Source organism: Antechinus flavipes, chromosome 2 (genome assembly GCF_016432865.1).
Source record: "Antechinus flavipes isolate AdamAnt ecotype Samford, QLD, Australia chromosome 2, AdamAnt_v2, whole genome shotgun sequence".
Taxonomy (NCBI): Eukaryota; Metazoa; Chordata; class Mammalia; order Dasyuromorphia; family Dasyuridae; genus Antechinus; species Antechinus flavipes.
In genome coordinates, this window is record NC_067399.1 from 540,652,431 (window position 1) to 540,664,593 (window position 12,163).

A 12,163-nucleotide genomic window follows, 5' to 3' on the forward strand; every position below is an offset into this window, starting at 1 on the left:
TCATGATAGAGAGTCCCAAGGGGCAAAGGGGAAAGGGAGAAGGGGAAAGGTTCGTGACATAGGACGTAGGTATGGGAAAGTACTAACTCTAAGGCAGGATTCAGGTGGGATGGTAGTAGGAAAGCTGCTTCTTCCAATCCTTCATCATTAGGTTCTGGAAATTGATTATGTGGCATGAAAATTTACCTTATATTTTTTCTTGCATTTATTTTCCACATATTTATTTAGCTAAATGGTTATTTCCTAATAGAATGTAAATTCTTTGAGGGCAGAGACTTTTATTTTTCGTTGTATGCCCAGCACCAAAACCAGTGCCTGAATATTATAGATGTATAATAAATGCTTGCTCACTGACCGACTGATTGATGAGTACACCGAATTTGCCAAGGATGATTTTGATGGATGTGAAGAACGGTGATGGCAGGGTGGGACTGACGGGTGGGAAGGTGATGGCGATGGGATGATAGTGGGAGTGAACAACAGTGGTGGCTCTGATGAATATGGTGGTGACGGGAATGAGAAAGAGTATTTCTTTGGTCCCAACAAGGCCCTTGGGAAGGGAACGGGTGTGTGTTGGGGGAGAAGGTCAGGAAGATAATGTTTGTGGCTTGGTCGTCATGGATGGCTGAATTTTATAAGGCTTTGGGCCCTTGGCTAGGAGTAGGGTGAGATGAGGTCAGTCACAACTCTGTGTGCCTCTGCAGTGTGTGCTGGAGGAAGATTTGGGAAGGACTGTTCTCAGCACTGTTCGTGCTCCAACAATGGAACTTGCAATCCTATCGATGGCTCCTGCCAATGCTTCCCTGGCTGGATTGGCAAGGACTGTACCCAAGGTAAGCTGTTCTGGGCCCTCCTCCTTCACTATTTAGCAATAATTGCTACCCATCCAGTAAGCCTCAAGCCACTGTCCTACTGCCCCCAAAGGCATAGCTTCCTGCCACAGCCCCAAATTTCCTTTTGGAGTCACATTCATTTTGCCTGGACTCGAGGTAAGCTCTTATTTTGGTTTATGTTTACCCATTACCACCTGTTGTGTCTCCCCTGAGTTTGGGATCTGGGAGTAGGATCCTGAGCGCATTCAGAGGGAGCTGTGAAAAACCCCAGGCATATAGCCAATCAGAAGGGAAGTGCAAAGGCTTCCCACCTCCATTAGTCAGTTATTCTATTATGGGATCATAGACTGTTTTGTTTGTCCTTCGTTCTCGGAGAGGACCATGTCATCAGGGAGGTGATGCCGGGACACGCAAATGAATTAAACATGGAGCAGAGAGGGACCTAGAACATCATCTTGTCTACCCCAGTTCATTTTACAAATTAGGGCAGTGAAGCCCAGTGCTTTGCCCCAGGTCACAGGGAGAGTGAGACAGGATTTGAATCCAGGTCCCCCAGGAGTGCTCACCACTCCTTGGTAGGCCACTGTTCAGAACAAAAGTGCTATCCTCAAAGAGCTCTATCTGCAGTCCCCCGCCTGGAGTGAGTTCCCTAATGCGGTAGGGATAAGGGCAAAGCCGGTGCTCAGACACACAGAAGCCATGGAAGAATACGTCACTGTTTATAGAACATGCACGGAACAGGAGGGCACGTGGACCCAGTGACTTCAGAAGCAATCGAGGGATGAGGAACGCGCCATGCCAAATGGGGCGCGCGTCTCAGCAGCTTTCTGGGAGGGGAGTTTGAAGCGAGGCCTCGGAGGAGATGGTCTGGCTTGGCAGAAGGGCCAGGGGAGGCATTCTGGATACAGATCATTTTCCCTGCGTCGGGGGGGCTGAAGATATGGAGGTTGGCTTAGCCCCTTCTGTCCGAGGGGATACTCCCATCCTCACACTCTCTAACACTGTTGCCCTCCCTCCGTGTCTTTTTGACAGCCTGCCCACCAGGGTTCTGGGGCCCTGCCTGCTTCCACACCTGCAACTGTCACAATGGGGCCGGGTGCAGTGCAGACGATGGGGCCTGTCGGTGCACCCCGGGCTGGACAGGGCTCTTCTGCTCACAGCGTAAGCTCTGGCCCACCTCTGGGAATGACATGCGGCACTCTGCTGGACAGAGCAGGGCGCCTCCCGGCACCAGCTGAGCGGGGGGAGAGAGAGGGCAGGGAGGAAACCCCTCAGCTGGGTTTGGGAGAGCCCAGGTAGGGGAAGCACCTCAGGGAAGAGAAGTCGGCCTCCGCCCTCCTCCGCCCGCTCTCAGCTCAGCGAGTCCCTCCCTCCCCCTATCCTTTCACAGCCCATTCTGGAAATTTTCTGATATGCGCTGGCTTTTCCACCAACAGTTCTGGAACTCCATCTCCCCACACCAGAGCAGAGAGGATTCCTCTGACATTGGGTGCTGACAGAAATAAAACCCCAACCTGACCTCCTACGGGAGGAAGGTAGAGGCTCGGGGAGATTGCATGGGAAGATTGAAAGATGAGTTTTCTGGTCAGGATTCTGACTCACAACCACGTTACCTGAGTGTACCAGAACAGTGAAGCTGAGGAAACCATTAGTGGGTCATGAGAGACTGTCTTGTCTAACTCCTTATTTCACATTAAGGACACCAGGATCCAGAATTCTAGACAAGATTCAGTTAAAGTTATATATAGTGAGCCAATTCAAATTAGACCCTTTTCTCTTCCCTTCGCCACCATATCCCTTTAGGAAAGTCTTGGATTACTAGCCATGTGATCATGAGCAAAGTATAGATAAGGTCAAAGATTTAGATCTCCAAGGACTTTCATCTAGGTCAGCCCTCTCCTTTCATAGATGACCCAGATTTCACCTGACTCTTAGGTGAAAGGTGTCTGCTTGAGGGCACAAAGGGTATGGTAAGTGATTTGAATTAATGTCCTCAGACTCAAAATCTAGTTTTTTCCCACAAAAACCTGGTTGTCCCTCTTTGGTCACTCCTATTCCCATCATATCTATGAAAGGACTCTGTAATCTGGGCAGCACTATCTATGATGCTCTATCAGTATTATTCATATTCATGGGTTTAGGATGAGATCCGACAGGTTTCTCTATTCCTTGACCCCTGGGAAAGGTAACTGTTGGGGCTGGGGGTGTTTTTCCAGGTTGTCCCACAGCATTTTACGGGAAGGACTGTGGGCATGTGTGCCAGTGCCAGAACGGCGCCGACTGCGACCACATCAGTGGCAAGTGCTCCTGCCGGACTGGCTTTACAGGACGGCACTGTGAACAGAGTAAGCTGGCCCAGCCTCCTGGGGGGAGGGACATTCCTGGAGGAGGGAGGCTTGGGCCCCTCAGGTCCTTCTGACAATCTGCCAGATCCCCATTCCCTCTGAGCACTGCTCGTCTCTGATGCTCTCCCCACCCATCACCACCTGGGTGGAGGAAGAGACCGAACTTTACAAATAACCACCCAAATCACCTTTTACCATGGTCGCTGATCTCTGGTGCCTGATTACCAGGATCTGTAGAACCACGCTTCAGTGAAGTCTTTGAAGAATGGCTGAAACTCGGGGGAGATGTTGGGATGCATCCTGACCTAGCGCCCTGCTAAAGCTTGCCATTCTAGCTCAAAAAACCCCCTCCCTTTCTGTCAGACCTCAGAATTAGGGCCCACCACTGCAGGGCAGGTGAGATGGACATGTCCCTACAGATGTTCTTATTAGTCTGATAAAGGTCAGTCCTTAGCTGGAGGCTCTCAGCCTTCTGGTTCTTCAGAGCAAACTCTTAACAGGATACTTTCCTGCTTTGTGAGGAAGGAAGGGAGAGGCCTGTGTTCACTGCCAGGGGTAGGTGGAAGGGGGCCTTCAGCTCAAATTGCTGCCTACAAGGGGCCCAGGAGGTTACGTACTTTCTGAGCACACTATCCCAGTCCTTGTTGGTGTAGACAAGTAAGAGACAGGTTGGCATTCAGGTGTGGTATTGCAGGGATGGGACAAAGGAAACTGAGGAGTACAAAACTCAGTTATTAGGGTGATGAACCTGCAAAGTTCAAGGCATCCCTTCCCAGGCCAGTTCCCACAATTTGGAACTTGATAGACAGCAGTTAGAATCAGGTTTGGACAGATAGAGAAGCACAGAATTCTAATTTTGTGAAAGGGATCAGGGAGTGTTTCCCAACATTGTCATACAAAGTAGATGGGTATAACATTACAGAGGCAGAATAACTGTGAATCCTAGGAGAGTATCACTCTCACACACCCCCTCAATCATGCAGTGTACAAGCCCTGGAGCTTCACTTCCTTATCTGTTAGCTTTGCAGCTGAAGCCCAGTTAATGATATGCTGAGACTCCTTCCCTGGGGATCTTAAGGTATAGTTAGTCCAGGCTGGAGAGAGAGATGTGATAAACTGCAACAAACTTCACGAAGAATTTGTCTTTGAGGCACCTTTGAGGTCAGAGGATCATAGATCTGGAGCTGAAATCTCAAAGATTACCTGAACCAACCCCCCTACATTTTACAAATAAGGAAACAGATTCAGAGTTCAGTGACTTATCCCAAGTCACACAGCTAATAGAAGTGAGATCTGAAATTATGTCCCGTCTCCCTATTTAGTGCTTTGCCCGCTGGGCCACACTGGTCTGGCCTCCCATCCCTTGTCCCCAGTCCCTGCCAGCCTCTGCTCCTTTGAATGTCTGGGTGGAGGAGGAAGGAGAAGAGATGTCTCTGTTTTAACAGTTCTGTCTGTGCTATAGAGTGTTCCCCAGGAACCTTTGGCTATGGGTGTCAGCAGCTGTGTGAGTGTATGAACAATGCTACCTGTGACCATGTCACTGGCACCTGCTATTGCAGCCAGGGTTTCAAAGGCATCAGGTGTGACCAAGGTAAGACAAGACTACATGGTCCCGCAACTTAAGGCATGGAGAAGGGAGGGCAGGAAGAAGCTTCTAGATTGCAGGAAGTATCCTAGTTTAAGGTAAAAGGAGAGAAAAAAATCCCAGAAATTGACAAAGTTGGGAAGGAGAAGAGATGTCTTAGATTTGGTCATGGGGAAAGAAAAGAGGGTTCAAGATGGAAGGTAGGTCAGGGCTTGTTACAGCTAACACTTAGAGAAGTTTCTAATTTGAAATGACTGAAAGTCCTTGATCTCTGATTCTGTTACAAAATTTAGCATTTATTTAAGGTGCAAGAAGCAGCTAAACCGAATGTTCTATGGAGCAAATAGAAAACTATACATAGAGTGACACACACAGAGAAACCAGCATCACAGATAATCTTCTCATTTGCCCTTCTAGGGCAAATTAAATGCCAAAGTCATAGTTTGGGGACTGGAGGGTAATCCCACTGAACTCATAATCACATTCCATTCTCCATTATCTGTGCAACAACAGAGTTGAAGGACATTTTTGTTTGGATTGGGGAATATAAGGAATTTTTAATGGGCTGGTTTACTTTCCTCATCTTATTTGGCTCATGATTTCTTCCTTTCTTGAACAAGAGGAGTCTCAGAAGCTCCTGGGGATAGTAAGGAAGCCAGTCTGGGATGAAATATTTGCCACAAAAAAGCCAGAGTGATAATCCACAAATGAATAAAAAAGAGCTAACTCTTCTTTCCAGAACTGTGATAAATAACTCTTGCCTTTGTTATTATTCTTAATACTTTTCAAATGACTTTCATTTCTGACTCATTTGATTCTTAAAGTATTGCAAAGATGTAAGAAGGATAAGTAAATCACCCCCCCCCCCCCCCTTTTTCTTGAACAGGTAAGGAAATAGAGGCCCATCCAGGTTCACATAGTCTTTGGTGTGGCAGGTTAAGATAGGGTTCCTTGTCTCTTGCCTCCAGATAGAGAATTTAGCTAATGATGTTTAAAAGAGGAAGATGATTTTAGTGAGGAAACGACGGGTAGTATTTATGACTCAGAACAAGAAAACTCAGGTTGGGGATGTTGGAGGTATAGGGCAGGAATCCTGTCCTGAGGGCTCCTCCCCACACACTTTGCCCCCCCAGCTGCCCTCATGATGGAAGAGCTGAACCCCTACACCAAGATCAGCCCAGCCCTGGGCTCAGAGAAGCACTCGGTGGGGGCCGTCATTGGAATCGTCCTGCTGCTCCTGGTCATCGTGGCCCTGCTGAGCCTGTTTGCTTGGCACCGGCAGAGACAGAAGGAGAAAGGCAACGACATGCCTCGGGTCTCCTACACGCCAGCCATGAGAATGACCAGCACCGACTACTCGCTGTCAGGTAAGGACTGTATGGGACACACAAAGATAGAGGGCCTTCCCAAGACCCTGCCCACTCCACAAACCCACAGAGGGAACTTCACTTCGCAGAGTCCTCCCAAGAGCAGATGACTCTTGTGCTCCCAAGGTCAGGTTTTGGGAGCTGGCTTAAGAGAAACTAGTCTCTCCAAAGCTTTGGAGAGATACTAAACCAAAGGACTGAGGTGATCCAGACTGATGCAATTCTGTTATCAGTTTCCTCCCAAGAACTTGAATCTTGTGATTTATGCTACATTCCAGGGAGGAGGGAGGAGGAAGAGGAAGAATACTGGAGCCTGGAGCCTTGAATGTCAGGAAGGGGCTGTTTTGAATTCTTCTTCCCTTCTCATCTTAATGCCCCTAAACAATTGCCAGTGCCCCACTACCCATGGTCCCTCTCTCTTCCTTACAACTCAATGCCAGATTTCATCATTATAAAAATTCTAGTTTTCCAGCATTCTACAGAAGGTTGGCCAGCCAAGCCCCTCTCCCCACCCCCGAGGCTAGATCACTGGGGCAAAGCATCCATACACCCTTACTCCTCTCACTCTATATCCCTGGAAAGGGAGGGGGGGACAAGGAAGTGTCCCCAAAGGCTCTCCATCATACTTTTTTTAATGGTGTTTGGAGAATCCCAGCACTAATTTGAAGCTTCCAGAATAAATGCTCCTCTAAATGGTGAGCATATTAAACCTACTTGAGAAGAGACAGAACCTAATACTGATTATGGGGAGAGATGACTTCAATTGGATTGCCTCTGCCCATGGCGTTAACTAGTTCCTCTTATCTGTACCCCTGATTTTCCCAATCACCCTTGTGGTGGGTGGGGAGAACTGAAAAAACAGACAGAACAGGGAAGGAGAGTTTGAGAGATCAAGGCATATTTGGCCAGGAAAGTATAGAAATCTGATCAAGTACATTTAGAAGACCAGAAAAAGGTGTGTGGGGGGACTTAAGCACTAGAGAGAGTTGGATAGTGGGCCTGCTTTGACCTCCAAAGATCATCCACCCAAATTGAAGAAGGAAAAAAAAAGCTGGCTTATATCATTTTTAAAAATTCAATTAATATAGAAATTGTCCCAACTTGCTCTCACTTTTCCCAGACCCTCTCTGCCTTTTCCCCCTTGAGTTTCCATTCTCTGCCCCCACTTCCTTGGTATCTCCACCAGTGTCTTTTCAACCCTATCTCCTTCCCTCATGCCTCTCCAATGTCTGCTTCTTTTGCTCTGATTTCTGCCTTCTAACTCCCATCCCTGTTCCCGAGTCTGTCTTTCTTCATTGTAGCTGTATCCTGGCCAACACTCTCCCCTGCCTCCACATCCCACTCCCAGCAGGGCAGTCAGCTAAGACAAGTGTGAGTGTGTATTCAAAGCTCTGCTTTTTCATTCTAAATTCACTGAAGCAAACTTCCACAAGATGTCAGCAGAGTCAAGAACACCCCCTATTTTCCACTCTGGGACACCACAGACCCATCACAACTACCCATTGCTCTACAAATCAGGACGCTCGCTTGTCTCCCCCTCTTCCCCCCTACCCCCTTGCCTGCTGCTCTGTAGCCTTCTCCCATTCAGATAGCACCCTGCAGCAGTTATCCATAAGAATGTGTCAGAATGCACCTGTTCGGTAACCAGACTACTGACAAATGTGGGTCCCTTTACTATTCAGCCAGAGCAGGATAGAAAAGCAAGAGTTGGGAGTTGAGGTTTAGGATCTGATATTGTACCCTCAGAGGCAGGATGGCATGGTGAGTAAAGGGCTGGCTTTGCACTCAATCAAACCTGGAGTTGTCTCCCTCTGAAATATTAGCAGTGTGACCACAGGCAAGTGTCATGTAAGACCTCAGGGCCACTAGATAACCCTGCAAAATATATAGATAAGTTGCTGATGTGTATCGGTGTCTTTCAAGAGGGAGTTCTTTTACTGGGACTTCATGTTGATGAAATCCCAGGTCTAAAGGGGAAAAATTTGTGGCTTCTTTGTGCTATTCCTATTCTTTAGACATCAGCTTCTTAAATTGTGGTTTATGACCCCATATGGGGTCTTATAACTGAATGTGGGGGTCACAAAATTGATTAATATCACTAAATGTTTGATTTGTATATCTATTTTATGTGCTATATACCCAGGGCCACATAAAAACTCTTGGGCAAAAAGGTGTTGTGAATGAAAAATGTTTAAGAAGCCCCGGTTTAGACAATCAAGAATCATCTTTTTTCTGAAGGGGTGTGGCAGTTTCTCCACTTCTCATCAGAACCAGGGTCAGGGGAACTCTTAAAACATGAGACCACTTGTGATTGGCAGGGAAGGGGAGGGAAGAGAAAGGGTTGGATTGAATCTATCCATATCTTCTCTTCCTCCTGGGGACAAAGGTTCTTCCCAACACAGCAAGGGATCATTCAGACATGTATAATCGACTATTAGTGCCATTCTCTTTGGTTTTGGGTGAAGAGGGCTGCTTCTGAAGCAATCTCCTGAGTCGAGTCGATATTAGAACTTGCAAGCTCATTTATCATTCCTTCAGGATGCCAAACTCCAAAAGTAATCCCAGTGTCATCTTCTATTCTGGAAAGTCCAGTCCATATGTCCAAAGGACACATTCTGGAGGGGGAGAGGGAGGGTCTCTATAAAATGTCCTTTTGGGACATTCAGGAGCTTGGAGAAATGTCGGGGGCTGGCTAAGTTTACGAGGCACTCTTGGGTCCTCCCCAAGCCATGTTTTGTGCTCTGGGGTGTGTCCCTGGGCTAAGGGGATTGGGGGTGTTTGTGTGACACCTTGTTCTCTTCCCAGATGTGTCTCAAAGTAGCAGCCATGGTCAGTGCTTTTCCAACCCCAGCTACCACGCTCTGACATGTGGGGTGCCTTCCGAAACAGTCAGTAATTTGGACAGGAACAGCTCCACTAAGGTATCTGTCATCAGATTTCCACTTATCCTGCAACTTCCCCAGTCTAGCTCCATTTTCTTTTAGAAAATTCCCCAGAGCTGCTCTTCTCTTTGGGCTACATGCGGGCAAAAAGTACAGGCAATACTTCTACATGAACCAACGTGTCACAGGTTACTGATAGCTGGTTAGCTGTGTTGATTGGAGTACCATGATAACAAATTTCAAATAAGCTGGGCTCAAACTTTGTTCCCCAACCCCAGTTTGTATATCCAAAAGGATAGGATAAGAACATAAATGGCTAAGTGCAAATCCATCCCCACTAGATGGGGATGAACAATGAAAACATTGCAAAGTTCATTCCTTAATGGATTATCTTATTTGTACACAAACGATAGCTTAATAATTGGCTTAGTGATATATCTGCAGTGGTCATATAATCCTTCATAATATTTTTCAAAGTGCTTTCAAATTCATTATGACTTTAGATCTTCAGTCTCTCAGTGAGGTAGGCAAGATGAGAGAATCCTTATCTACATTTTACAGATGAGGAAAATGAGATCTAGGATGAAAGTCACATAAGCTTATTGGCAGATTGAAACCCAGGTCTTTTTAACTTTTATTTTCATGTTCTTTCTGCAAAACCTTGCTATTTCTACAAATCTCTTGAGACTTGACAAATTACTTTAAGTCTCTGACTGCTACAACATGTGGCAGGTAACTAGCCTATGCTGTAACTTCACATTAGTATTGATAGGATCCTAGCTCGGAATAAACAATTCCACGAAGTTCCCCATGGAGTCAGTCACCTCTCAATCAGTCCCTTTGATGACGAAGAATGGCAACTTGCTTCTGCTTACATCAGAGGATGCCATCTGACCTCTATTGGCCTATAACAGGGAAATCAAAACAGTACTAGGAGAGAGAGCTTCCTGGACATCCCACCTTCCTTTACATGGCTCATCCCCAAGTAAATTTTGAACACCATGATATGACGCTAGAGAAGCTGCCCTCTGTACACATACCCTCTCATCCCCAGCCATTCACATGTAGGCATATCTCCCTTCTGCACACATTCTCTTTGTATGATGTGTATGATCACATATGCATATGCTTGAATGCCCGTTTCTTGAACAAGCACACCTCTCCACAGATACATTTTTATAAACTTCTACACACAGCCCCCAAAAGATACACACCTTCACAAAACACTTTCTTTGGACATACAAAAATACTTTTTCCTGATATCAGCCCTTTACATTTGTATGGCACTTTATTGGCATGTGAAACTGGCACTTCTTTCATCACAGTAAAATATCCTAATTCTCCCAGAGGTAAACACGACAGTTATTATTACCTCCATCTATAGAAGAGGAACTCAAGGTAACAGATCAAGATGGGGAAAAACAAAAAAACAAAAAACTGGACCATTATCCAACATGGCAATTCAAGTAACTTCTCCATCTTTATTGCCACGCCATCCCTTATTTGCTTCATCCACATTAACTATGGCATATTGTTGAGATAACAGCATAAACTAAATACTAACAACTTCAATACAGTTGCAGATGGATTCTCAGGCCCTAATTCTGTCTCCTAATCCTAGTTTCTTGTGATTCCTCCTCATAGCTGGCTTCCATAAGAGAGGTCCTGGGTTTCAACCTCTGCTTTATTACACACTAGTCACATAATCTTGGCCAAGGCACTTCCCCTTTTATAGCCTTAAGTTTCTTTATCTGTAAAAGCAAGGTATTGGACTAAATGACTTCCATGTCTTCTAGCTCTAGACATATGATAAAATAAAGTCAAATCAGTGTGCCAAATGACAATCCTACAGCAAAGTGATGTTAAGGGATCAAATGGCTTTTAATGCTCTTCCTAGCTCAAAGGCTTACCTGTTTGGAGAAGATCCAAGTCATAGACCCTTGGAAGTGGGACAATTAGAAGTACCTACGGTTTACCCATAAAGCATGGATGCAGGAATCAAACCCACATCTCTCTCTCTTACAACATAGTCTTTTTTCTCTCTGGGAACATGCATGCATGCACACGCACACACACATACCTATTTTATCTAGCTATATACCCAGGGCCACATAAAAACTCTTGGGCAAAAAGGTGTTATGAATGAAAAATGTTTAAGAAGCCCCGCTTGCCATGAAGAAATTGACCCATCCCAGAAGCTCTGGCCCAGCTGTACCTCAATATCTAAAGAGTTCTTACCTCCAAGCCACTGATAAGAGTCTTCATTTCCTTACCTGTGAAATGAGGAGGGTTGAGTCTCATAATGTTTTGAAATTTTCAAAAGCAGGATCTACATGAGGCTGTATGCTGTAATGGCTAGAGAACTGAACTGGGAATTAGGAAGAGTTTAATCCCACTTCAGATAACTTAATAGCTGTGTGACCCTGGATGGACAGGTCATTCACTCAAGCTAAGTCTATTTCCTCATGTTATACAGATAATAATAGCGTGCACACACACCCACATCTTGGTTGTGAGGGTCTGATGAGATAATGGCTGAACATGTGTCAGCTTTAAAAGCACTATATAAATGTAAATTATCTTTATCGTCATCTGAAAGGGAGACCCCTGAACATCAGAATAATTTATTTAGCACTGCAGCCTCTACCAATTGCTCACTTCCATCAATCCCTTCTCTCTGCTTTTATTCGAAAGTGGCTCTTTGAGGGAAGCCCAGGCTCTGTGGTAGTTGAAAGCAGAGGCTTCATCATAGCTAAATAAAGCAGAGAAGGCACTGATGGCATCTGGGACGACCCAGATTTTCCTACTAGGAAACAAATAATTAAACTAGATAAAAGTGTATTTCTCTAATTTGTTCCTGTAGTTGTTTCTTAGTAGAAGCATGATGCATAGGCCATGTCACAGTGACTTCTCAGCAAGAACCACTGTGGCTCTGGTTCTTCAAACCAAATAGTCCCCTCTCACTCTCCAGAATAGGCCTGAGAATGTTTTCTGTAAACATGCTTCCTCAGTAGGGATTGGGAATCTGTTAGGCAAGCACAATCATACTGGATTACCAAAGTCCTTCTTTGCCTCCCCCTGCCCCTAAACCACACTTGCCAGCATTTCTCCCCATTCTCACCACCAGTGGAACGTGTTCCATGTCTTCAAA

At 45.7% G+C, this 12,163-nt stretch overlaps 1 protein-coding gene across 12 annotated transcripts in view; it reads left to right on the forward strand.

Annotated features, from left to right (window-relative positions):
• The window catches only part of MEGF11 (multiple EGF like domains 11), a 456,165-nt gene that overhangs the window by 430,246 nt on the left and 13,756 nt on the right, over nt 1-12,163 (forward strand). For 7 of the 12 annotated variants that reach the window (XM_051980816.1, XM_051980817.1, XM_051980819.1 and 4 more), the window contains exons 16-21: nt 705-833; nt 1,866-1,994; nt 3,050-3,178; nt 4,641-4,769; nt 5,897-6,130; nt 8,936-9,051. In XM_051980816.1, coding sequence (XP_051836776.1) covers nt 705-833; nt 1,866-1,994; nt 3,050-3,178; nt 4,641-4,769; nt 5,897-6,130; nt 8,936-9,051 — 866 coding nt within the window. The remainder of the gene's footprint in view (nt 1-704; nt 834-1,865; nt 1,995-3,049; nt 3,179-4,640; nt 4,770-5,896; nt 6,131-8,935; nt 9,052-12,163) is intronic. The other 5 variants (XR_007951038.1, XR_007951037.1, XM_051980818.1 and 2 more) reach the window with 1 other exon arrangement.